This window comes from Saccopteryx leptura, chromosome 5 (genome assembly GCF_036850995.1).
Source record: "Saccopteryx leptura isolate mSacLep1 chromosome 5, mSacLep1_pri_phased_curated, whole genome shotgun sequence".
NCBI classification, from domain to species: domain Eukaryota; kingdom Metazoa; phylum Chordata; class Mammalia; order Chiroptera; family Emballonuridae; genus Saccopteryx; species Saccopteryx leptura.
The window spans coordinates 204,039,722-204,067,581 of NC_089507.1; the positions used below are offsets into that span (position 1 = coordinate 204,039,722).

At 47.8% G+C, this 27,860-nt stretch overlaps 1 protein-coding gene across 2 annotated transcripts in view; it reads left to right on the plus strand.

Annotated features, from left to right (window-relative positions):
* Positions 1-2,327: 2,327 nt before the first annotated feature.
* SLC13A3 (solute carrier family 13 member 3) overlaps positions 2,328-27,860 on the plus strand; it is a 60,118-nt gene continuing 34,585 nt past the window's right edge. For both annotated transcript variants that reach the window (XM_066387610.1, XM_066387611.1), the window contains exons 1-3: positions 2,328-2,493; positions 24,743-25,008; positions 27,093-27,256. In XM_066387610.1, the coding sequence (XP_066243707.1) occupies positions 2,383-2,493; positions 24,743-25,008; positions 27,093-27,256 (541 nt within the window). In that variant the 5' untranslated portion in view covers positions 2,328-2,382. The remainder of the gene's footprint in view (positions 2,494-24,742; positions 25,009-27,092; positions 27,257-27,860) is intronic.

Below are 27,860 nucleotides of genomic sequence, written 5' to 3' on the forward strand. Positions count from 1 at the left end.
CTCTTATTCAATGATAATGCTTGAAGTTCTAGCAAATACAATAAGGCAAGAAAAGTAAATAAAGTACATACAGATTTTTAAAAAAGGAAGAAATAAAACTGTCCTTATTGCAGAGGACATGATGACTGTCTACATAGAAAATCCCAAGGATTTGAAAATAAAACCTTCCTAGAACTAATAAGCAAATTGAGCAAGGTTGCAAGATATAAGATAAACATACAAAATTCAATTTTGCTTCTGTATACTAGCAGTGAACATATGGACACGAAAAAAATAGAATACCATTTACATTGCTCAAAAAATGTAACACATGTAAATCTTAACAAAAGATGCATAGGAATTTTAGGCTAAAACTGCAAAATGCTGATCAAAGAAATCAAAGATCTAAATAAATTGAGAGACATACCATGCTCATGGATTAGAAAAGTCAACATAGTAAAGATGTAAATTCTTTCCAAATTGATATATGTTTAATGTAATTCCTACCAAAATACCAACAATAATTTTTGTAGATATAGACAAAATTATTCTAAAGATTTAAATAAAAATTCACAGGAACTACAATAGCTAAAATAATTTTTTTAAATAATAAAATGTGAGAAATAGTCTCCCCAAATTAGCGCTGGTGGGTAGCTTGTTTGGTTAGAGTGTAGTTCTGATACACCAAGGTTGTGGGTTTGATCCCTGGTGAGGGCACATACAAGAATATGTGTGGAACAACATTCTTAATATAAATTAAATAATAAGTGGAACAACAGATTAATATATTTTTTCTCTTCTTTCCTCTCTCTAAAATCAAATAAAAATTTGTTAAAAATTAAGAAATTATATATAAAATATTTACAGTCATGAAGACCGCATGGTATTGGTAGAGGGGTCGACAATTAGATTAATGGAATAGAATACAAAATCAAGATATAGATCTAGTACATATGTTTGATTGATTTTTGACAAAGTATAAAAGCAATTAATTCAATTGAATAAAGAAAAATTTTTGAACAAATGATGCTGCAGCAATTGGCCAATGATAGGAAAAAAGAAAAATAAAACCTCAACCTAACTCTCACACCTTTATGTAAAGATTAACATATGAACTTAAATATAAAACAAAATGATAAATTATCAAACTTCTAGAAAAAAATGTGAGAAAATCTTCAGGTTCCAGGGCTATGCAAAGAGTTTAATATCAAAAGTGTGATAAAATAAATTTTTTTTGGACAAATTTGATTCCACCAAAATTACAAATGTTTGCTCTGTGAAGGGCTATTAAAAGGAGGAAAAGACTGGGAACAAATATTTGCAAACAATCTAACCGGCAAAGGACTGATTCTAGAATATGTACTCTCAAAATGCAACAACAGAAAACAAACAGTCCAATTAGAAAATGGGCAAACGACAGGAAGAGATAATTCACCAAAGAGGATATGCAGATGGCAAATAGGGACACCAATTTGCCAATAGGCAAATACAAATTAAAACTGCAATACAATAGCTCTACACCTCTAGCAGAATGGCTGAAATAAAACTAGTGACAACACCAAATGCTGGCAAGCACGTGGAGAAACTGGATCTCTACTGGAAATATACAGTGGTGCACACACCTTGGAAAACAGTTTGGCAGTTTCTTAAAAAAACTGAAGACGCAACTACCATTTGACCTAGAGATTGTACTCCTGTGCATTTATCCAAGAGGAAGGAAGGGACTCCTCCAATCTCCTAACTACAGATGACTCGCCCACCCTGGGAAAAATAAGAATAACAATATTGACAGCAGTTGCAGTAACAGTACTTCCCACCAAGGGCTTGCTCCGTGCCAGGCACTGTGCTGAGGACATTCAGTGCATTATCGCATTATCTCATTTAAACTTCCTCACAGACCTCTTGTCTGATAGTGACCCTTATTATTATTATTCCCATTAATTGCAGGAGTAAACTGAGGCTCAGAGGTCGTTATGCAGCTAGCATTGTGGCAGAGCAAGTATCTGAACCCTGATAATACTCGTAAGTGCTTGAGTCCGCACACTATCATTATCGCACACTTCGCACACGAGTAAACAGTGGTGAGGGAAGATTAAGCCAGTTGCCCCAGGTCACATAACTGGAAAGTCCGTCAGGCTTAAAGCCGAGGCCAAGCAGCCTTCGGGGCTGGACTCCAGTTCTCTAGTTATTGTGCCTAACTTTTCCCTGCTTCTTTGACCCAGTCCCGGGTTGGGGGGTGGGGGGGGGGGAGGCACCACCCTTTCCTTCTTAGCGGAGTAGGGAGGGGGCGGGTCCCAAAGCTCAGTCCCCTCCCCGGACCCTCCCCTAGGCTTTAAGTGGGCGCGTGGGCCAGCAGCCTGCAGTCCGGGCTCGCCCGCTCCCCCCCTTCCCGCGATCGCACAGATGGCGGCGTTGGTGGCAGTTGCCAAGAAGCTGTGGAGTAGGCGGCGGCTGCTGGTGCTGCTGTTCACGCCACTCGTGCTGCTGCCGGTGGTCTTCATTCTCCCGGGCAAGGTAACGCCTCCTCTGCCTGGCAGCCCCTAGTCCCGCCTCCTGGGCAGCTCCGCAAGCGGGACGCTCTCCTACGCCTCCGAGGCATGGGATCGCTACTCTAGACAGACTTCACCTGATCCTCCTATCCCCTTTATCTGCTGCTGCGAATGCCTCGAACTCCTTTACCCCTTTCCCAGCTGCTCCTTGGAGCCCAGTCCCTCCCGGCTTTCTGGATCTTCTCACTTCTATCAGAATGACTTCTCTTTATTGAGCACTAACTACAGGCTTGGTGCTGTGTTGTGCATTTCACTAGGTAATCACAATGAACACTTAATGAGTGCCAAGCTGTGTGACCTAGGGCAAGTCACTTAACCTCTCTGGAGTTAACCTCTCTGGGGGAATTGATAGTGCCAAGCCATAGGGTTGTAGTGAATATTTTTTTCAATACATTTCAATTTATTTTTTAATTGTATTTAACGGGGTGACACTGATTAATAAAATCATATCGGTTTCAGGTGTACAATTCTATAATATATCATCTGTGTGTTTGTGTTCACCACCTGCACTCAAGTCTCCTTCCATCACTGTATATATCCTCCCTTTACCTTCTTCTACCTCCTCCACCCCCCTTTCCCTCTGGGAATCAGCATACTGTTGTCTGTGTCTATGAGGTTTTGTTTGTTTTAGTTTAATCCCTTCACTTGTTTCACTCTGCTCCCAACCTCCCACCCCCACTGACAGGTGTCAGTCTGTTCTCTGTATCTTTGAGTCTATTTCTATTGTGTTCATTAGTTTATTCTGTTCATTAGATTCCGTATATAAGTGAAATCATATGGTACTTGTCTTTCTCTGACTGGCTTATTCAAAAGAATATACGCACCCCTATGTTCATTCCGTTGTTATTTACCATAGCCAAGATCTGGAAGCAGCCCAAGTGCCCCTCAGTCAGTGAGCGGATAAAAAAGCTGTGGTACATTTGCACAATGAAATACTACTTAGTCAAAAACAAAAAGAAAACCTTATTACCTTTTGCAACAGCATGGGTAGACCTGGAGATTAATATGCTAAGTGAAATAAGGGTTGTAGTGAATATTAAAAGAGGCAACCCAGTTATGCACTGGATCAGAATAATGATGTTTTGATGGCATGTATGATGGTGGTCCCAAAAGATTCTAATGGAGCTGAATAATTTCTATTGCCTAAGTACCATGTAGCCATCCTGACTTAACAAACACTAGAAGCAAGATGCAGTGCTAGGCTTCACCTTGCGTACTGCATCTCATTTAATCCTATCTTTTATTAAAATATTTCTTAATTTTTCAATTACAGTTGACATACAATATTATATTAGTTTCAGGTGTAAAACCCAGTGATTAGATGTTTATATAATCGATGGTGTGATCACCCCGATAAATCTGGTACCCACTCTCATGCAATTGTGGTGATGCTGGTGTAAATGAACCTCTCTTCTAGTCCTATAAAAGTTCAGTGCGTGCAATTATGTATAGTATGTAATCCTTGATAATAAACCACAATGGTACTGGTTTATGCAATTACTGTTATCAATGTAAGAAAGGTCCAAACCTGTAGAGAATGTTTATGAGTTTATCTGAGCCAAACTGACGACAATTGCCGGGAAGAAGAATCTCAACAGGTTGAGAAAATGCTCTGGATATTGGTAGTTTTACAGTTCATTTTACAGATTAGAATCAAAGGAGGAGGCATGAGGGGGTGTACATGAAATTCATTGGTGGTAGATTACAGAGGTGGGAGAGAGCAAAGCAGGGAACCCTCTGAGATTGGATAAAGAGTAAAATGGAGAGGCACATACTGCTTTCACATTGGTGGCTATGGGGTAGTCAACAGTGAGCATTTACTGCACATAGAGATGGTATTCAGGGAACAAGATAACATGCAGGGTCTGTGGTCCTGCGCTCTGGGACGGCGGTTATATACCCGGAGGGTCTGGAAAAGGAGATTCTTCTGATATTTCAAAAGTATGTTATCTTAGAGGCAAAAAAAAGAGGATACACAGGCTCATTTAAGGTAAATACTGACCTTTGCCAAGGAAGCTACAGGCCCAGGACATGTCGACCCGCCATGACTTGCTTTTAGTTAGGAATTTTTATATTCAGAGACGATCGTATGTGGTTACTTTCGTTCTCTGAGTCTATAAAGTCACCATGCAGGCCTCCCCTGAACTTGTCAGGTTTAGTATGTGGCCCCTTGTTCGGCCACACTGTACTACACTTTTTAACTATTTTAGAGTGTACTCTTTCTACTTATAAAGTTTGTCATAAACAGTAAAGTGCGTTACGCCGCAGGAGTTTCATACATCTCGTATGTCTGATCTGTTTATTGTATCACATTTTCACATGCTTGATTTAATTGGTGTAGTTGGTACAGTGACCTGCTCTACAAGCTTGTAACCTAGGAACAATAGGTTAGACCAGGGGTCCCCAAACTTTTTACATAGGGGGCCAGTTCTCTGTCCCTCAGACCGTTGGAGGGCCGGAGTATAAAAAAAACTATGAACAAATCCCTATGCACACTGCACATATCTTATTTTTAAGTAAAAAAACAAAACGGGAACAAATACAATATTTAAAATAAAGAACAAGTAAATTTAAATCAACAAACTGACCAGTATTTCAATGGGAACTATGCTCCTCTCACTGACCACCAATGAAACAGGTGCCCCTTCCAGAAGTGCGGTGGGGGCCGGATAAATGGCCTCAGGGGGCCGCATACGGCCCGCGGGCCGTAGTTTGGGGATCCCTGGGTTAGACCTTGTAGCCTCAGTGTGTAGTAGGCTATACCATTTTGGTTTGTGTAAGCGTACTCTATAATGTTCACATGATGATGAAAGTGCCTGAAGACACATTTCTCAGAACGTAGCCCCACCATTAGGTAGTACACGATGTTATATGTAAATCTCTTAGAACTGAACTGAGCCTGGTATACAGGCTGTGCCCAATAATGCACTGGTGGGTCTTAATCTAGGTGCCCTGTATGATGGGGACAGCCAAGTTTAACCGACACTAACTAGGAGCAAAGTGCCGGGCTCGGCTTTGCCTAACGTACTCCACCTCGTTTAATCCTTTCTTTTATTATTTTCCAGTTACAGTTGACATACAATATTAGTTTCAGGTGTACATCCCAGTGACTAGACATTTATATAACTTATGAAGCAATCACCCCAATAAATCTGGTATCCATTTGACACCATACCTAGTTATTGCAGTATTATTGACTATATTCCCTGTGCTGTACTTTATATCCCATGACTCTTCTGTAACTACCAGTTTGTACTTTGTAATCCTTTTCCCTTTTCAGTGTCCCTCACAGGGGAGGATTATTTACTCCATTTTCCAGAGAAGAAAAGTGAGGCTCAGAGAGGTGAAGTGACTTTTTCAGAATCACACAGCGAGCAGCTAAGTGGGGGTTCTGTCCCCAGCCTGTCAGAATCCAGAATCCGAGCTTCACAGGCATGGTCTTATATCATGTCCACATAACCAGGAAGGCAGCTGCTATTAGCATCCTTGTTGAACAGGTGAGCAAACAGAAGCTCAGCAAGGGTAGGTGACCTGCCCAAGGTCACACAGCCTGTTCAAGGCCAAAATACAGTGTCTGTACTTCTAATCATTGCACTTTATACACTTCCCTTAATTAGAATTGAATGAAAACCTCTCCTGGTTCCTTAGATGTCACTGCCTTTTTACATGGCAGACAAACTTACAAGGAGTCAAGTCTGGCTTCTTGGGAGATCTCAACCTCCTTCAGAAGCTCTACCAGCATACTTGAAGCCCCCGCCCATATATTATATTATATTATATTATATTATATTATATTATATTATATTATATTATATTTTTGGATGTTAATAACTGACATGCTTCTCAATATAAAGGACAGTGTGAATAAAAGCATCCTTAGCACTGAACAGAGAACATTGCTGTTTGTATTGATCTGTGGCATACACTTAAAACAGAGTGGGTTTGCTGGGCAAACACAGCTTTAAGATTATCTGTGTAATCATAATGACTTTTAACCCTGTGATAACTTCTCCAAACAAAGTCTGATGGTTTGACAAAAATATGCTGGCTGTGCAAATGGAACTTCAAGACAAGTGTCCTCAGTGCCCACCCCCAACATCATCAGACTGCCACTTCTAAGCCTCTCTTGCTTAGAAATTCTGGAAGCACCAATCCAGGTTGTATTGGACATAGGGGCTCCCCAAAACTTTTGCCAAACTGAAGATATCCAATCAGGAAAGAAGTGTGAGATGTCTGGGCATTTGCCCTTGGCCGCTATTTGCATCTTGAGTCTTCAGCCTGATGAGGTCTCCAGACCCCTGTTACTCTGAGGCCCTAGGAATCTGATTGGTCCAATGAGTTGGTTCTCATGCACCTGTCCCCTGGGGACTGGTGAGCTGGTCTTCCGGGAGGCTGGGGTTAATCTGAAGGGCAGATGGGTGGCGGGAAGAACAATTCTTACATTATATCTTCCTGGCTTGGGAAGGAGTGGGATGCACTTCTGGAATGCAGTGCTTGCAATTTCCAGCGCCACGGGGGATCCGGCTCTTGCTACAAAGGCTGCTGGAGACTTAGGAAGTCAAGACGCTGCTGGAGGGGCCACCTCAGCTTTCCAAAAATGGCCATCTTGGCAGTTGGAGGTTTGAGGACTGGCCTTGGGCAGCTACTGGGGGACGGACTAGTAAAGCAGGTTTGCAAATAAGTGCCAGCCCCGTGTGTTTGCAGAGAAGTCTCGCTCCCTTTCCCACCTTCCACCCACTGCAAGCAAAGTTAGCTGGACTATCTGGACAGTTCTTACAGCAGGGACTGCTCGGCAGGCAACTCTTCCTAAGGATGCTCTGAGGAGGGGGAGTTTGGGGGTGCTCTAGGCAGACCTGCTACAGAGTGTGGTGCAGGTTGTGCACTGCCCAAGGGGCCCCGAGGAGGAAAACGAGAATAAACCAACCTACACTCGCATGCCAAGCTGTGCAGCCAAGAAAGAGCCCCCCTTCCTAATTTGTACAAAGGTGTCACGTCTGGCTAGCGGCAGCCTTGTTCCGGGGTGGTGAGTCGTTTTGGGAGATGGTAGTACACCTGCAAGGTCAGAGGCCCACTCATTTTGCATTTGCCTAATTCTTGGGTGGGAGCGTTTGTGGAGAGTGACCAGGAAAATGGTCATTTCATTCCCAGTTTTGAGTCTTTGGCATCAGAACTGGATTCTCAGTCTACATACTTGTTCTGTGACCTTAGGTAAGTCATTTTACTTCTCTGGGCCTCAGTTTCTTATCTGTAACATGGTCATTGTGTTACCTTTCTCCCTGCTTATTATTTGGGCCCGATGAAATCATATATTGTGCCTGTACCATAACTTCTCACTTTTTTATTCAATGATCAAGGTAACTTTTAACTCTCCCATTCTGCAGATGGGGAAACTGAGACTCAGAGAAATTAAGTGACAAAAACTGCGTGGGGTTGAGTTGGGAAGACCCAGGTGTAGGTTTTGGCCCTGCACTATGAGATGGGGGCGGCCCGGGTTGGAGACCTCGCATTTATGAGCCTCAGTTTCCTCATTGGTGAAGTGGGGAGGACTCACACCCTCCCAAAGCCAATTAAGAGATGGTACAGAGATTGGCTAGTGCAGTGCCAAACATAAGTGGAAGTTTATAATAACAATAACTTCTAATGTTTTCTAGTTATTTTATGCTCTTTTACTTGTCTTTCACATTTCAGTTCATTTACTCTTCACATAAGCCATAAGAAGCAGGAATAATGACTGTCCTCATTTTCACAGATGAGGAAAGTAAGGCACAGAGAAGTTAGGTAACATTCCCAAGGTCACACAGCTACTAAATATTGCTTCAATCACTTCTCTTTTTCTCTTGATCCTGGGTCTTGGCAGACAGGGTGGCCAGCCCTGAGTCTGAGAGGCCCTTGAGTCTTCCCCTAATAGGGGCTTTCCCTGGAAAAACAAAACAAGTCCCCATCCTTGTGAACACCTTCTGTGGCCAGATACTGCCTGGTGTTTTTAACTTGTATCATCCTCTTGAACCCCAAAGGTCTCGGGGAGGGACTCTGTCCACATGTACCCCCAAAATGGCATGGGGTCTGATTTGGTTTCCATCATCCAGATACCACCCATGACATTTTTGCCAGGTCCCCTTACTATTTAAATACACATTCCTATAATTCATCCATTTTCTTTTCTTTTTTCCTTTTTCTTTTTTTTACATTAATGGCTTACTGCCCCTCTTTGCAAAAAATAATAATAACTTAAAAAAAAATTATATGTCGGGACCATGTATAGAAAATCAGAATCATGAATGACAATAGAAGAAAACTAGCACAACATGAATAAATACCCAGTGTTGGTTAATTATGGCTACATACAGCTACGTATAGCTTGCTTGAAGCTGAGGGCCTGAGACATGCCCTTTATTTGTTATAAAAGGAGGGAAATGATCAAGGAGGTGATATAGACAAGCTAGTACCAAATTGAGGCTTTGTTTTGGAGGAAAATGGAAGAAAGACTCAGTAAAAGAGTAACCTTGGTATTCTTTTTCTGAAGTTGGAGACGGGGAGGCAGTCAGACAGACTCCCGCATGCACCTGACTGGGATCCACCCGGCACGCCCACCAGGGGCGATGCTCTGCCCATCTGGGGCATCGCTCTGTTGCGACCAGAGCCATTCTAGCGCCTGAGGCAGAGGCCACAGAGCCATCCTCAGCACCCGGGCCAACTTTGCTCCAATGGAGCCTTGGCTGCGGGAGGGGAAGAGAGAGACAGAGAGGAAGGAGAGGGGGAGGGGTGGAGAAGCAGATGGGCGCTTCTCCTGTGTGCCCTGGCTGGGAATCAAACCCAGGACTCCCGCACGCCAGGCCGACGCTCTACCACTGAGCCAACCGGCCAGGGCCTCACCTTGGTATTCTTTACTGCCCTTCTATGATTGGTCCAGAGTTTTCCAGAGTTGGCTCCTTTCACTGCAAGAGATACTGACTTAGAGCCTGCGTGTGTGTGTGTGTGTGCGCGCGCGCGCGCGCGCTTATGCCTTATTTGGAGATTCATGAGGTCAGCTGTCAGCCCCCATTCCTGTTTCCTCATCTGTAAAAGGAGGGGGCTACCTGGAGGACCTTTCCACTATGCTACTTGGTGACTGACAAGTAAAGGAAACCCCCTGGCATGTGGTTGACTGAACAGTGACCCGCCAAAGATGTCTGTGTCCTACTCTCCTGAACGTGTGCATGTTACCTTACATGGGAAAGGCAACGTTGCACATCTGATCAAGATAAGGATCCTGAGATGAGGAGATTATTCTTTTTTTTTTTTTTTGTATTTTTCTGAAGCTGGAAACGGGGAGAGACAGTCAGACAGATTCCCGCATGCGCCCGACCGGGATCCACCCGGCACGCCCACCAGGGGCGACACTCTGCCCACCAGGGGGCGATGCTCTGCCCCTCCGGGGCATCGCTCTGCCGCGACCAGAGCCACTCTAGCGCCTGGGGCAGAGGCCAAGGAGCCATCCCCAGCGCCTGGGCCATCTTTGTTCCAATGGAGCCTTGGCTGCGGGAGGGGAAGAGAGAGACAGAGAGGAAGGAGGGGGGTGGGGGGTGGAGAAGCAAATGGGCGCTTCTCCTATGTGCCCTGGCCGGGAATCGAACCCGGGTCCCCCGCACGCCAGGCCGACATTCTACCGCTGAGCCGACCGGCCAGGGCCGAGGAGATTATTCTGATTATCTGGGTAGACCCAGTGTAATCACATGGTTCGTACAAGATGGAGGCATGAAGGTCAGAGTCAAAAAGTAATGTGATATGGGCCTATAGCCAAGGAACGCAGATGACCTCTAGACACCAGAAGGCAAGGAATGGGCCTCTTCTAGAGCCTCCAGAAGGAACCAACCCTAAGGACACCTGGATTTTAACCCCATGAGAATAATTTCAGACCTCTGGTTTGTAAAACTGTAAGAGAACAGCTTTGAGTTCTTTTGGGTCTTCAAACTGGCCAAGCTTGTTCCTGCCACAGGGCCTTTGCACTTGCTCTCTGCCTGGACTGGTATTACCCCTCATCTTCCACAGCAGGATCCTTCTGGTTATTCAGGTTTTAGCTCTAAAGGCACTTCCTCTGAGGAGTCTTCCCTTCTCAAGAACACTTGCCCTCCTTCCCCCACAAAACTCTTTAAAACAACCTCCTGTTTTATTTCCTTCATGATGTTCATCCCAATCTGAAGTGATCATTATCTGTTCATTGTCTGCCCCTCCCACTGGGCTGTAGGCCACTTAAGGGCAGCGCCCTTGTCTGTCTTCTTCCCTGCAGCATCCCCAGTGCCTAGTACAGCACTGGACACAGAATAGGTATTCAGTAAATAAGTGAATGAATAAATTTGAACTTGAACCCACGTTTCCAGCCCTTTCATTTTTCGGCTGGGAAAACTGATGTCCAGAGAGGGCATAGAGGGACTTTCTAGCCTCCCCCAGCCCAGTGGTCCCAGAATCCTCACCCGTACCCCCTCCAGGCTCTCCCTGCTGGATGTGACCCCTTGCTCAAGCAGACCCCTCAGCCTCAGAACGGCCCCTCTGAGGCGCTGCCAACTTTCCACTTCCTCAGAGCTCCTGCCAGGTGTGTAAACAGGTCAGCGTGATTCCCCCCAATGTGGCGGCGACCAAGATTGTGTTTCCTGACCCAACTCAATAGGACAGTGCCCTCTGGACTGATGAGTAGTATTTTCTGGCACACTCAGACATTGAAGACACAAAATCAGCACTCTAGCTAGGCTTGACCTGGCCGGAGCCTGCAACAAGTCACACATGCGTGCCCGAACCATTCTCTCCAGCTGAGATCCATCAGCAGAGACACACAAGGCCACACTACCTCCTGGCAAGTCATGGCCCTCTCCCAGCCTTGACTTCCTCATCTGCAAAGTGGGCATAATGAAACCTACCTGCTAGGAAGACTGGACAGTGCCCGACGCATAGTCAATACTCAATAAAAAATTGCAGCTATTGCTATTATTGGCAAAATAAGGGTCCCAGGCTCTTGGCTCTGTCTGCTTGTCCATGAAATTCACAGGGGGAAGGGTAGCCAATGGGAATAACCCTGTGCCAGAGGGAGTCTGGGTACTGATGCACAAAATAAAACAGTGATCCCAGCTGGCTAAAGACATTAGAGATGGGCTGGCGGGGTGGGCGGGGGTGAGGGGCGGGAGGGCGCCGCAACATGCCCCTGCCAGCCAGCCCACCAGTTCCCTCGGCCAGTCCCTTGTCCTCTATCTCCCGTGGAGTCCTCAGCAGCAGTCTGGGCTAAGAAGGGAATTTGATTTCACCAGTATTAAGCTCTCCTGCAGGAATGTGCTGGTCCCTGGGAGGCTGCAGAAAGTGAACTTGAATTTGTTGATGTCCTGGGCCACATGCCTTATTCATGCCCTTTCCTCTGTCCCCCAAGAGGCTCTCCTAAAAGCTGTAGTCACCACCTCTCTAGCACTTACCAAGTGTCAGGCATGGTTCAGAGCACCTTGGATTTGCTTGGTAGCTCATTTATGCTCACCACGGCTCTGCGGGGCAAGGGCTATTACCATCCACATTTACAGGTGAGGAAAGCGAGGCACTGAGTGCTTTAGTGACTTGCCCAAGTTCCCAAGCTCGAAGGTGGCAGAGCTGGGATTCAAATCCTGGCATTCTAGCTCCAGAGTTCGTGCTCTTAGTTGTGCTGTGTGACACAGGTGTGATGGACCCACGTTACAGGCGAGGCTCAAGGAGGCAGAGCCACTTGCCTAGCACCTCATAGCCATTGAATGAGTAATGAGGCTGGCATTTGAGCCTAGGTCTGTCTTGCTGAGACCACATGCTACAGTTCAGTGGAGGCTGCATGTGGTGGGGGACATCACGGAAGGCTTCTCAGAGGAGAGACATGTCATTCTGACACTGTTTGGAGGTCTTGGGGAGCTCTCTGAAGACAGGAACAAACATGGGTGGTTAAGCATGATGGATAAGAGCTTGGGTTTGGCTGCTTGGATGAATATGCTGTGTGACCTTGGGCCAGTTACTTAACCTCTCTGTGCCTCAGTTTCCTCCTCTGTAGATGGATATGATAATAATGGATGATGCTTGTAAAGGGCTGAACAAATGTTGGCTGCCTTCATGGACAAATCACCTGCTATGTGCTAGGCTCTGGGAAATGCTTTAAATCCATGGTTCTCAAGCATTTTGCCCCACGGGTGATATTTGGTAATATCTGGGGACATTTTTGATTGTCACAATTGGCAAGGGTAGGTTCTATTGGCATCTAGTAGTGGGTAGAGGCCAGAGTTGCTGCCAAAAATCCCACAATAAGCAGGACAGACAGCCCCACAACCAAGAATTCTCAGGCCCCAAAGTCAGTGGTGCCGAGGGTGAGAACCCCTGTCCTAAATGCATTCGGTCCTTTGGTCACCCAACAAGGCTGTGAAGCAGGCATGGTCAAGTCCCATATTCTGTCAAGGAAACTGAGGCCAGGGCAAGGACATGCTTGCCTCTGGGCACACAGCCTGGCAGAAGGCCTCGCAGGGTGAAGACTATTTGGATTTGGAGGGCATTCTAGGCAAGAAAACCACCCCTGGCCTCCCAGCTCAGCTCCAGCTTCAAGCTCCGCGGGACAGAGCTGATGACCGCTCTGCCTCTGGGGGTGGGAACGGCGCCTGTCCCTTGGTTGGGAGCAGTAACAAGAGAAGCCCTATTCCTTGCCACCCACAGCCCTGACTGTCCCCTGGCTTCCACATGGGCTCCCTAGCACCTTTCTCTCATGACGAGCTGACGCTGGAGGTCTGCGGGTGAGGAACAGGGGGAAGGAAAATTCTTCCTGCTCCTTTTAACCATTTCCTGCCCCTTCCTGTTGCCCCTTGGACTTCTCTGGGAAGGGCTGGGATTCGGGCAGCAAAGCCTGTGGGGTTCAAGGAGGGCATTCATGGCAGAGGCCAAAACCCCAAAGTGTAGGCACTTTACTGAGACATGAGTCTTGGGAAGGTGGTCTTCTGTGCTGACACCTGGGACGAGGTCACGGGGCGGCCAGGCCTGGGGGAGCCTGGCAGGGGCTGATGCGGGTAGCACAGCTGGTAGTCCCCAGTTCCCACGTGGGCCCACAGTCCAGCTCCCACCTCTGGTTGGGGGAGTTTAGGGGAGACTGAGGCCTGTTCTGAGAGGACTATCTCACCTCTGCTAAACTGGCCCTCACTCTGGGAGCCCTGGCTTTGTCTCTCTGCTCTTGGAAGAAGGGTCTGCCCAGAATAACTTTCTGAGGGGAGGGAGCAGCATCGTGAGTGTATGAACTCTATTACTGGGCTTTCTGGATTCCAGTCTTGCTTTTCACTTTCTGGCTGTGTGACCTTAGGGAAGTTACTTAACGTCTCTGATCCTCAGTTTCCTCCTCTATACTATGAGAACACTGATAGGACCTACCTCATAGGGGTGGTGTGGAGATTGGCTCATATACCTAAAATACTTTGGCCTGTGCCTGGTATATATATAAGAGACATGGTAAATGTTTGCTGTTGTTAGTGTTGTTAATAGTAGTGGTAATATTGTTACTTGCATTACAAGAACATTAAAGGTGATGAGGCTTGTCTCTGAGTCCTCCTGACTCCCTCTCTTTTCTCACCTAGTGGGTTCTCGGGTTCTCTGAGCCTCCTGTTCCTCTCCTATAAAATGGAATTAAGGTCATTCCTAAAAGCTGCTAGGAAGATTAAATGAGATAGTGTTTATCCAGAGAAAAACCTCAGTGAAAGCTCCCTTGCCATTCCTATTCTTGGCATGAAGCCTGGAGTCCCGGGGGTCTGAGGACTGAGGGATTGTGGGCATTAGAAGGTCATGGGACTTGGAAAGTCCACAGGTCAGACCTCAGGAGCAGGTGCCCAGTTCCCTGTCACACAGTGACCCGGTCAGCTCCCAGCATGCTTGCAGAGCCCCTGAGCCGGAGTTGGGGTGGGATGATGGTATAGTGTAGAGAACTGAAAATGTCAGGGGCAGAGCAGACCCCTGGCCCGGGAGAAGCTAGTCCGGGTGGTGGGCAACCAGGATGTAGTCTCAGCCTACCCAGGATAGATTGGGCCTGGCCAAGAACCTGCTCTGTGAGTGGGAGAAAAGGCACTTCTATGCCAGCCTCAGTCTCCTTATCTGCCTCACGGGCCTGCCTACTGGGGAAACCAAGCCCTTTGTGCAGAATCAAATTCCTTCCATGTTTGCTGTAGGCACTGTCCACAAGTGGTGAGCACATGCAGTCAAAAAAGTATTAATTGAGCACCCATGACACTTCCTTTACTATTCTCGGGGGACGTGACAGTGAACCGAATAGTCACAAGTCTTGATACTCATGTAGCTGACATTCTAGGGAGGAGATATTAAAAACAAACAAACAGATGAATAAATAAGACCTATTTTATGTCAGATGATGATAAATGCCAGGGAGAATGCACACAGAGATGGGGAAGGGGAGTCAGGGGTGGGGTAGTAAAGTTTAAGAGTCAGAAGAGTTCATAGGAAGGGAACTTTTGAACAAATAGCTGAAGGGGATGACATTTGACCTGAAGGAGGTCATGGAATGAGCCCCTGGGCATATATACAGGAAAAGCATTCGGGCAGGGCACTTAGCAAGTTCAAAGGTCCTGAGGTGGGAATGTGGCAGGTGTTCAAGAAACATCAAAGATCTTCCAGGGTCCTCAGGACAGCCCCTCCAGGAGATGGCCACTGGCCTGCTGACCACAGAGGCAGATCTCATCCCTGTGCCTTCAGGCCGGCTTTCGCTTCAACCAGAGAAAGGCCTCAGAAGGTGTGGGAGGGACTGTCAGGAGCAGGGGGCAGGTTGTGAAGAAGCTCTGAGTGGGGCTCTAAGTGCACCTCCCTCCTACTCCATGCTGGGAACTGAAAGACCCTTTGGACAGGTACCCCAAGCCCAGAGAGGGGAAGGAGCTGTCCAAGGTCATGGAGTGAGTTGGCTTCTTTTTCTGAATAACTCATTCTGTCCTGCTGGGGCCGAGCCAGGCTCCCCGGTCCAGCGCAGCTCCTACCCACCCCCACCCACCTGTTTGGCTCAGGAATGAGTCGTGGTGCCTGGGCAGCTGTAGCATGTAAGTCACCCCAGGAACACTTTTAATGAATGGCTCCGAGAACTTGAAGTTGTCCGTCCTCTGCTAATGAGTCCAGGGGACTTGGACAGAGTCCAGCGGAAAGGTGAAGACCGGGGTGACCGGCCTCAGCGGTCTCCCGGAGCCAGGCGCCCTCTCTCCTTTCTCCTCCTTCCCCCCTTGAGTCTCAGGCCCAGGTGGAGACAGGTGGCCTCTGACCGCTTTCTCTGAGTGTGTTCAGGGTAGAGGGGAGCCCTGGTTGGAAACCAGAGACCAGACTTCTGGGTTGCCTCTGTCATTTCCTTCTGAGTCACCCTGGGTTAGTGGCTTACCCCCCCCCCCCCAGGCCTCAGTGTCCTCCTCCAGAAAGTAGGCACACTAAACTCAGGGCTGCTTATCCGTAAAACTAAACAGAGCCAGAGGGCACGTGAAAGGGCCTGGAAGGTGCTTCTCTGCCGAGCATCTGCCCTTTCATCTCCTTTAATAGAACCTGCCGGGGCATGGGTGAGGAGCAGAAGGCACAATGCGCATAGAGGGCTTAGCTGCACCTGCATGTAGTCAGGGCTCAGGAAATGCGGGCTGTGACCAACACTGCCATCATCACTGAGCCCAGGAAATGCTGGCTGTTACCAACACTGCCATCATCACTGAGCCCAGGAAATGCGGGCTGTGACCAACACTGCCATCATCACTGAGCCCGGGACTGGGGTCCATAGGCCTGGAACCAGGGCCCCAGGCTCAGACCACCCTGCTGGGAATCACAGCTCTATCACTGGATAGAAATGCACGTGGAGGAAGAAGTTGCTGATCCTCTCTGTGCCTCGGTTTCTCTTTTCTAAACAGGGTGATGTGAGGACTAGGTGAGCTAATGAGTGTCAGAGGCTTAGTGCCTGGCCGGTGTAAGCCCTCAATAAAGGGGAGCTTTCTTATTCTCATCCGCCATTCATAGTGGAGCAGTGTAACAGTAACTAAGCCATTTGTAAACTGGGGACAGCAGTCATAGCTGCCTCCCGGGGCTGTGGGTGGAGTTTAACAAGGGAATCCATGGGAACCGTGCCTGGCAGAGAATAAGAAAGTGCTCAATGCATGCAGCCATCTCAAATAGCAATGGTATCGCTCAGAGGCAAGGAGTGGGGTTTGCTTGAGAGACTGGTGGAGAGATGCTCTAAGAATCGCAGGGCTTTTAAATTAAAAAAAAAATTTTTTTTTACAGGGACAGAGAGAGAGTCAGAGAGAGGGATAGACAGGGACAGACAGACAGGAACGGAGAGAGATGAGAAGCATCAATTATCAGGTTTTTGTTGTGTGACCTTAGTTGTTCATTGATTGCTTTCTCATATGTGCCTTGACCGCGGGCCTTCAGCAGACCGAGTAACCCCTTGCTCGAGCCAGCGACCTTGGGTCCAAGCTGGTGAGCTTTTGCTCAAACCAGATGAGCCCGCACTCAAGCTGGTGACCTCGGGGTCTCGAACCTGGGTCCTCTGCATCCCAGTCCAACGCTCTATCCACTGCGCCTCCTCCTGATCAGGCTCGCAGGGCTTTTAAAGAACGGCCATGTCCACGTTCCCTTTGATCTCCCTCCAGCTCTCTCAAGATGGTGCCATATGCCCCCTATTTTAAGAATGAGGACACAGAGGCTCAGAAAGGGCACCTGTCAGTTCAAAGCTTGCAGCTTGTGCATGGTCAACTGGGGTTTGCACCCAGGGCTATGTGACGCCTAGCGCCTCGCACTCAGCTGGCCTCGTTGAACTCCCTTTTTTCAAGTGGAGGCCTCATGCCTCAGCAGAGACGGGTTCTTTTGGGTCGTCTCGTCTTGCCAGGCCCGGTCTTTTGCCTGAGTCTGCTGTGTGCGCGCTCCGGACCCCTCTTCCTTTGGGGTTCATGTCTGTGTGCCATCTAGAATCATCACCGTCGTCCCACGTGGCAGGCCCAAAGTGCCTTACGGATCATTGCAGTGAAACTTCTCATATAAAGAGCTCAAGACATGTGCTCAGAGTAACAGAACCTGTCAGTTGGAGGTAGCATTTTAAACAGTCTCCCATGCAATGGCTCCCAGCACTTCACCTACATTAGCTTATTTCATCCTTGCTCTATGGGGTTGAAATTTGTATCATCATTATCACCATGCCCATTTTACAGATGAGGAAACTGAGGCATAGAATTAAGTCATTTGCTCTAGGAAGCGATAGAGGCAGGATTTGAACCCAGGCACTCTGGCGCTGGCTGCCAAGCTTGCAACTCACAGGCTCCCGGCTTCTTGGCATTGGGTCCAGATTTCAGCTCCCGTCTCCCAACGCCCTGTTCACCCACCCCAACGGCTCCTGCTTCTGCAGCACTGGTCATGTTCCTGATGTTGTACCATCATGGTGACTCTGTGATGCCATCATTTCTTGGCTGTCTATGAGCAAACTGAGGCTCTAAACAAGGAAGCCATCTGTTCAAGGTCACTTACACCAGTAATGAGTGCCTGCGCCATGATACTTCAAACCCAGGGTGATTCCAGAGGCTCTGACCCCAGCGCGATACTGGCCCTGGGCTGAGGGTGATGAGGGTATACTGAGAGGTCTAAGACATGGCTTCTGCCTTGCTGGATCTCAAAGTTCAGGGCTTCCCACCACCCTGGCCCTGGACACTCCTGGGGAACAGCTGGCCACAGTCCTGCTCCCCTAAGGGCCTGGCACGGAGCCACTGGTGCCTGCCAAGAGCCTGGGCACAGCCCAGTGCCCTGAAAAAAAATGCCTGCTGCTACTGACCAGGGAGCTGTGGGGGAGGGGAGGGAACAGGGTGGGAGGGTGAGAGGTTGTGGATAGTGGTTCCAGCTCAGGGCTCAGAGGGCAGACCAGTTAGTTCTCTTTCCATCCTGAGTGAGTGAGGGGGCAGGTTTGGGTCAGTGGGAGAAAAGTTGCCTGTGTCTGCCTGGAAGCCATTCCCAAGTTCAAAAATTAACCTCCTGAAATAACAGTTTCTTCTTTCTCCCCGATTCACCTCTGTATGTTTTGCCTGCAGACTTTAATCCCTGTGGCAATCGATCGGCTAAACCTGAGAAACTGGGATTCTTTGGCATGGGTGGTGGGGGGCGGACTGTAAGTCTTCCTGTAAGAACTGTCAGGCTTAGTTTGGCATGTACAGGGCTGTGTAGGGACTGTGGGGCCCTTCCTTCCTTGCCAGGGCCATACTAGGGTAAGCCAGACCAGGCATCCAGGGAGCAAAGTTCCAGCTGGGCGCACTGCCTGGGTTGTGCGCCTGCCTTACCCCAGTCCCAGCCCTGCGCTCTCTCAATTCCTGCTGCCGGATATAGCTCAGGGCACAGTGGTCTTTCCAGGTTTGTGGTCAGTAGTCGTGGCCGTTGCAACCATGCGCATACAGGTTCTCATTAGATTCAGACAGACCATAAAGAAACAGTGGAGCCAAAAAATGGCAGGCCTTTCCTTTTATTAAAGTCTGACATCGGCTGATAAGCGAACAAACAGGGCTCCCCAAGCCACTGACACATTCTCCGGTTCCACAGCCAGGAGAATCTTCTCCGGTTTCTCCTAGAATCAAAGACCCCACCAGTCTCAGCGGAGCTCACAAAAGCCCCTCATCTCTGGTCCCCCATCTGCACCCCTTCTCTCTCTCTGCACAAACTCGCTTCTTCTTCAGCACCCTACATTCTCTCCTCTCTCGCTCTGCAAACATAGCTTCTCTTCTTGCCCCTTCTCTCCTTTGCAAAACTTTCTGGTGCGAAAACCTCTCCTCCAGCAAACATTAGCAAAACAATGGCCCTTTCCAAGCAGGAAGGTAATTTGTAGTTTCACAAACCACATACCTGGCGCTGCCCAGCACCATTTTTTTAACACTAAAAGTGAGCAAACTCAAAAAATACAAATTTTACAAACTCATTTGCCCAACACAAGGAAATAAGGTAAAACAAGTCCTAACCTCTGACTTGCCGTGTGACGTCAGGCAAGCCACTCTCCTTCCCTTGGTAACCATTGTACCGGGGGTGAGATTAGACCAGGATTTCTCAACCTCGACACTGTTGACATTAACACTATTGGAAACAAATAATCCTCTGTTGTGGGGCTGTCCTGGTCACTGCAAGAGGTTCAGTGGCATCCCTGGCCTCTACCACTAGATTTCTCCCCTCTAATTGTGACAACCAAAAGTATCCCTAGACACACATGTCCCCCAGAGCACTGGTCCCCAACCCCCAGGCCGTGGACCAGTACCGATCCGTGGGCCATTTGGTACCGGTCCGCAGAAAAAGAATAAATACTTATATTATTTCCATTTTATTTATATTTAAGTCTGAACAATGTTTTGTTTATTTATTTATTTATTTATTTATTTTTTTCGGAAGCTGGAAACGGGGAGGCAGTCAGACAGACTCCCGCATGCGCCCGACCGGGATCCACCTGGCATGCCCACCAGGGGGCGACGCTCTGCCCCATCTGGGGCGTTGCTTTGTTGCAACCAGATCCATTCTAGTGCCTGAGGCAGAGGCCATGGAGCCATCCTCAGCGCCCGGGCCAACTTTGCTCCAATGGAGCCTTGGCTGCGGGAGGGGAAGAGAGAGACAGAGAGGAAGGAGAGGGGGAGGGGTGGAGAAGCAGATGGGCGCTTCTCCTGTGTGCCCTGGCCGGGAATCGAACCCGGGACTCCTGCACGCCAGGCCGTCGCTCTACCACTGAGCCAACCGGCCAGGGTCTATTTTTAAAAAATGACCAGATTCTCTCTGTTACATTTGTTTAAGACTCACTCTTGACGCTTGTCTCGGGCACATGATACATTTATCCGTCCCACCCTAAAGGCTGGTCCATGAAAATATTTTCTGACATTAAACCGGTCCGTGGCCCAAAAACGGTTGGGGACCACTGCCCCAGGGAACAGAATCACCCCCTGTTGAGAACCACTGGATTAAATGGTCTCAGACTAATTCCGACTGTCATATTTTAAGATTTAAGCAGAGTATTTCTAATGCCCAACTTTAAGAAATTGAACTTGAATGAATAATAAAGTAACATTAATATATGATTATTAATAATTTATCCAACATAACAATAGCTCACATTGATTGAGTATTCATTCCCATGTGTCCGTCACTGGGTTGCTGGTTATCTTCTATGAACTAAATCACTCTCCGAGGTGGGTATTATCATGTGCCTACAGCAAGTAAGGGCACTGAAGGTGAGGGCATTACCTGGCCCAGGATCACACAGCTAGTGTGGAAGGCTTGTCTGATTCCAAAGCCCATGTGTTTCTACTGTGCACGTTAGTCATAGAAAGCTTCGAATGTATGGATGAGCAAAGGGAAATACAGTACTTCCTGAGGACAAAGCTACTAGGTAGAAGGCACTTGTTGTTTAGGGTGGTGGGCTCCGGACTTTCTTATTTCTTCCACCTTTCTGAAGCAGTCTGAAAACAGCAATCAAAAGTAACAAGGGAAGAAGAAAATGTCACCTTGGATGAGAAGGGCAGACCACAGTCCCTTCCCCAGTGTGTGAAGAGGTGACAATGGCAATGAGATTTGGACCACATGGCAGAAGGGAACCAAGAGCCGTATATGTCCCTGCAGCTCCCAGGCAGGACCTCTCTAGAAGTCTTTTTCGGCTCTGTGAGCTCTTCCTAATCCTGGCAAAGCCTGGAAAATACCGGGGGGGGGGGGGAGTTGCTGAGGTGCACGTGATAGTACAAAGTTCAGGTGACCTGGATACAGAGGCTGGAGGGACCCTTGGCAAGAAGCAGGTGGATAGAAGGCGGCCGGGAGACAGAGGATGGACGGTCAGCTATGTCATCGCAATGGTCCTAGTTTTCTCTCTCAGTCAGAGAGACAAAAAAGCTCAGAGAGTGCCTGACCTGTGGTGGCGCAGTGGATAAGGCGTCAACCTGGAAACACTGAGGTTGCCGGTTCAAAACCCTGGCTTGCCTGGTCAAGGCACATATGGGAGTTGATGCTTCCTGCTCCTCCTCCTTCTCTCTCTCTTTCTCTCTCTCCCTCCCTCTAAAATAAATAAATAAATAAAAATTATAAAAAAAAAAAAAAAAAAAAAAAAAAGCTCAGAGAGACACCAAGGAACTGTGACATTCTTGGGTCTTCACACTTATTCTCCATAGTAAGCCTAACCCCGAGAGTGGCAGCACTGGTGACCATGGATTCTGAGCTAGACAACGGCGCTGATGCTTAGACACCTGCTGCTCTAGCTTCCTCCTAGCCCCTCTCCCTGCACTCCCTGTAACAAAGAACTCCTCTGAAAGAGTGGACCCAACCTGTGATGAACAGCCAGCAGGGGACCCACAAAACGACAGTGTGAGAAGTGAGAAGGAAGCAGACATCAAATAACAAGTAAACAATCACTACTGAAGCTGGAGAAACTACTCAAGAGCTATTTCTCTGTAAAATATCAAAAAAATCATTTCAGTGGGACCCCCTGTGATATAGACACTTCCAGATTACCGTTCCCAATTTGAGGACAAACAAATGCAGTCTCCCAGGGCTCAGCGATGTCCCACAAAAATTCAGTAGCAGCAAGACCACTATGCCCAGGCTTCCTAGCCCTGAGGCCCGAATTCTCCTGAGCAGCTCTGTGCAACAGAGCTCTGTCCAGAATGGTAGACACTAGTCTCACGTGACTACTAAGCACTTGAACTGTGGCTGATGTGACTGTAAAACTAGAATTCTAAATTTCATTTAAGTGGAATGAATTTAAACGTAAATAGCCCCAGGTGGCCTGAAGCTACTAATTTGGACGGTTCAGCTCTAGAGATTTCCTTGGCACTCTTTCCTGTTTATATCAGCCATCGCCAAACCCCACCCACATCAAGTCCTCCCCAAATCCGGCCTCGAGGTCAGCCTGTAGAATTGGGACCAGGCTTCTTGCTTCTGGCTCCTGACTTCTCTGGTACAGTCTTTTTTAGGTTTCAGCTGAGTCATGCCAGCTTCTGATGGCTGAGGGACAAGGCTGAGGGGGTTGAGAGATGTTTCATCAGGAGCCAGGGCTCCACCTACCCAGGGCCACCTTCTGTAAGTGGAACCTCTGGGCAGAACAAAGTGACTCAGAAGCAAAGTGCTGACTCTGAGATGACACAGAAAGGGAGCCTGCAAGATCAGACACCTCCCCCATCTCTGAACTCCATGAGTTAAAATTCAAAGGAACAAGGTCCGGAGATCTCATGACTCTGCCTTCTACCTAATTTATGCTCTGTCTCTATGAGTTTGACTACTCTAGGTATGTCATGTTACTTAACATAATGTCTCTAGGTTCGTCCATGGTGTAGTACCACGTGTCAGAATCTTCCTCCATTTTAAGGCTGAATAATAAATATTCCATTGTATGTGTGTGTGTGTATGAGTATGATAGATAAAATGGCTTTCAGCCACAATGGTGTACAAACAGTCTTTGATATCCTACTTTCAATCTTTGGGGCATAATACCCAGAAGTGGAAATGCTGGGTCATATGGTAATTTCAATTTAATTTTTTTGAGAAGCCACCATACTGTTTTCCATAGCTGCTATACTTTTTTATTTCTTAGAAAGAAACAGACAGACAGACAGGAAGGAAGAAAGATGAGAAGCATCAACTCGTAGTTGCATCCCTTTAGTTGTTCATTGATTTGCTTCTCATACGTGACGGAAGGACTCCAGCCGAGCCAGTGATCTCTTGCTCAAGTAGAACCAGTGACTCCTTGCTCAAGCCAGTGATTTTGGGTTCTTTGGGCTCAAACCAACAACCTTTGGGCTCAAGCCAGCAACCTTTGGGCTCAAGCTGGTGACCCAACACTCAAGCCAGATGAGCCCATGCTTAAGCCAACGACCTTAGGGTTTTGAACCTGGACTTCAGAGTCTCAGGTCAGTGCTCTACCCACTGTGCCACCACTGGTCAGGCTAAAAAGACTTCAGCTTTTTTTTTTTTTTTTTGAGAAGAGAGAGTGAGAAAGTGGGGGAGGCGGAGCGGGAAGCATCAACTCATAGTAGTTGCTTCTCCTATGCACCTTGACCAGGCAAGTCCGAGGTTTTGAACCGATGATGTTCTGTCTACTGCGCCACCCACAGGTCAGGCACTGCCATACCATTTTTATTCCCACCAACCAGGCACAATAAAGTACTTGTCATTATTATTACTATGTACAGAGTGCACCATGTGTCGAGCATTGTGCTGCATGTTGGGTGTCGGACTGGCACTTGCTGGTGCTCCCTCCACATCCCCGCCAGCACTCACCACTCACGTGTGCCGATAGCTTCCCACGTTCCTGTGATGCTCAGCCTGAGCTTCTCTGGCTGCACACGGGACAGGCTGGGAGTGCCGGCCAGCCAGCGCGGCCAGGAACAGTCCTCAGCCAGTGATGACCGGGGAAATGGCAGATAAATAGCTCAGCTCCTTTGCCTCTGATGGGAACAGCTCTGAGCCATGGTCTATGCCATTTCCCAGGGTCCCCATCAGGATTGACCCAGCTGCCAACAGTGGTAACCTCATCAATACTCTGTATTGACTTCCTTCTCTGTTTCACTTTCCCACTGCCCTTCTAGAACTCTCCCTATTAAGTAAACTGTTTTTACTCTAATGCTAGTCTCAGGATCTACTACTAAAACAATGGGTCATTTCATATTATCCTGACAGTCCTATAAATGGGACAATACACCTTCTTTATTTTATTTTTTTAAGTTAAAGGAGGGAAGATAGTGAGATAGACTCTAGCATGTACCCCGACCAGGATCCACCTGGCAACCCCCATCTGGGGCCAATGCTTCAATCAACTGAGCTACTTTTAGCACCTGAGGCCAATGCTCGGACCAACCAAACTATCCTCAGTGCCTAGGGCCTATGCTTGAACCAATCTAGCCACTGGCTGTGGGAGGGGAAGAGAGAGAGAATGGGGAGAAGGAGAGGAAGAGAAGCAGATGGTTGCTTCTCTTATGTGCCCTGATCAAGAATCGAACGTGGAATGTCCATATGCTGGGCCAACACTCTATCCACTGAACCAACTGGCCAGGGTGCTTCCCTATTTTATAGTTGAGCAAAAAGATGCTCAGATAGGTGATGCCACCTGCTTAAGGTCAAAGCCTTGGCACTCACCCTCTTCACTGCCTCCTCAAGTGATGTGCCTTGAGGGACCCTGCTCTGGGGCCTCTACTCCCTCTGCCACCTGAGCTCTGCTGCCCCCCTGAGCCCACATCTCCCCCCACCCCCTGCAGGAAGGCCGCTGCCTGTTTGTCATCCTGCTCATGGCGGTGTACTGGTGCACAGAGGCCCTGCCCCTCTCCGTGACGGCCCTACTGCCCATCACCCTCTTCCCCTTCCTGGGTATCCTGCGGTCCAGCATAGTCTGCCCCCAGTACTTTCTGGACACCAACGTCCTCTTCCTCAGCGGTCTGATCATGGCCAGCGCCATTGAGGAGTGGAACCTGCATCGGAGAATCGCCCTCAAGATCCTGACTCTCGTCGGGGTGAAGCCGGCCAGGTAAGGCCAGGTAACGGGTCCAGCCCGAAGGTGAGGAGGCAGAAGGACCACATCTCTTGGAGCCCAAAGTCCTTGTTACTCATCCAGGCCAAGAAGCTCATCGGGTTCCATTTTCCATGTACTTAATTATTCCTTAAATATTTAATGAGCCCTCTCTGTATGCCAGACACAGTTCTAGGCTCTTGGGGCAAGGATTCTCAAAAATGCATAAGAATCACTAGGACATGGGTTGAAATGCTTACACCTGGGCACCCCCTCCCCCCAGGGATTCGTGTCCCGTGGTTTTAGAAAGGACTGAATTCCATCTTGCTTGTTCTGGGAAATGACCTTTCTCTGCCTGTAAAACGACAGTATGGAAGAGCCTCGGCCCCCACCGCGAATGCAGGCTGTTACCATCCTTGTTTGCCATTTACCTGCCAAGGGACAGGTGGGTGGGTAATGGGTCAAAATGGCCTTAAGAGAGACAGGAGGAGACAGAGTCCACTCCTGTGGGGTTTGAACTTCTTTTCTCAAACAATTGAATGGCTTTTAAAATAGGGTCGCTGTTGTTCTCTCCATCTTGTTTTTCTCTTTTCCTTTTTGCAATATGGTGAATCTTCCCGGAGTATTGTTTTTAAAAGACAAAAGATTTATGCGATCTGAAGAGAAACCAGAGTATTACGGAATAATGTTTTTAAATCATAAAGCACAGCATAGGGGCTTTAAGACAACAATGACCACAACAACTACAGCTAAATGCAGTCACCCAAATAATTCTTTTAAAGTCACAAATCTGTGCTAGAGTTCCACAGGTACCCCTTTGCAGTCATTGACTGGCCTAACAGCACTTAGAGTTTTGAGGCAGTTTTGAATGTCAACGACGTTCCAAGATGTCCGCGCCTGTTATACGGTAATGTGGCATGAAAATATCTGTGGTCTTCATTGATGGCCACGTCCCAGGTGCTTCTGATACCACTGAACTTTGCAGCCTGTGTTTACTGAGGAAAGAAATCATTTTTATGAGATGTTAATAAAATAAAGACATTTTTCTCCCTCCTTCCCATCTTGAATGAAATCCAGGGCCCCGCCCAGATTAGGAAACTCTGTTTCAAAGAATTGTAAACTGGACGGTGAGATGATGAGATTTGCATTTTTTTTTAAAAAAAAAAAACCTCCTCAGAGAACAGGCTGATTAGCAGTGAGAAGCTAGGTGCAGCCCAGCTAGGAGACTGGGTGCTTGAACTAGGGTGGTGGCGGTGGAGCCGGACAGAATTTGAGAGCTCTTTGTGATGGGGGTATATGGGTGGGGGTGAGGGAGAAGAAGGTTCTGGAGAATGCATAGGTTTTTAGCCTTTGATCTGGGCCAAGCACTCTACGAGGTTCTGGAACTCTTTCCTCATGGAGGACCTGTCCGTCCTGGAGAGAGAGTCCATCTATAACAGAATTTGATACCCAAGGGACACTCATGCCATAGGAGCCCACATGGGGGTAGGGGTGACGTCACATCACGGAAGAGCTTACATTTGACCCGGAAGAATGGGTGGGGCTGCTGGCAAACATACTTTAGCATTCCAGCGATGGAAACTGTATGACACTAGTTCAGAAATAGATGTAAAAAAAAAAAAACAGAATAAATAATCCAGAAGAAATCTGAATCAGTGAGAGAAGGGAAGGATTACTCAATAAATGGTGGGGGTTGAGATGATTAGTTTATCCTTTGAAAAAAAGATCTACTTTAGCTGACATCATACGTACATCTAGATGAATTCCAGGTGGATTAAAAGTTGAGTGTAAAGAATAGAGGTCATGAAACTTAAATTCCTGGTGGGGTAGGGACTGAGCAATGGAAAGGAGGGCCTGTTTGGGTGCTGGTGAGTTCAGCAGAGCCCAAGCAGGGTGCTGGTGAGCGTGGCAGGGGGCTGGGAAGGCTATTTGGGGTGAAATGGTGGAAGGTGTTGGTACCAAACCAAGGCAACTTTCTTTTGCAGCAGGGGCCATCTGTAAAACGAGTGGGCCGGATGCCTCAGGGAGGGCACACTCAGCCCAGGGCACCTCCTGGTCTGGGCGCCAGTTCTAGATCTGCCTCTAACTCCCTCCATTCCCAGGCTCATTCTTGGATTGATGTTGACCACCTCCTTCCTGTCCATGTGGCTGAGCAACACTGCCTCCACCGCCATGATGATGCCCATCGCCACAGCCATCCTGAGGAGTCTCTTTGGCCAGAAGGAGACTCGGGGGGACCTCAACTGTGAGAATGAAGAGACCACAGGTGAGGCTGAGGACATGGACTGGGGGCCAACCCCAGCAGGGTGCAAAAGTGAGAATGGGGATGTCCCAAGGGTGTCAGGGAAGTCAAACAGAATGCATTAATTGAGCACCTACTATGTGCCCAGTATTTTAATAATAATAATAATAATAACTGGAAATGAACTAAGACAAACCATGGTACTTTTAAAAAAGTGTTGCATTTATTGAAAATTAACCGTGTATTAAGCAAAGAGTGAAACACTTTCCATACATTATCTCCACCTCTCAAAACCCGTCTTGTGACGTAGGTACGAGAATTAAACTTTGTTTGAAAGCATTTGAAGAAATGCTCAGAATCACTAACGCCCAGAGAAATGCAAATGGAAACAACAATGAGATTGACTTCAATGAGACCGGAAAGAAAACCAGAAAGCTGGAGAATGCCAAGAGCTGGCAGAAATGGGGCCATTGGAACCCTATGCACTGCTAGAGAGAGAGGGAACTGGGTCGGCCTTTCTTAGGGGCACTCTGCAAATATCTAACCAGATTACACATGCATGTAAAGACTTCACTCCTCTCCTTTTGACTGCAGCCACCCCACCTTACCTGTTCTATACACTGAGCTT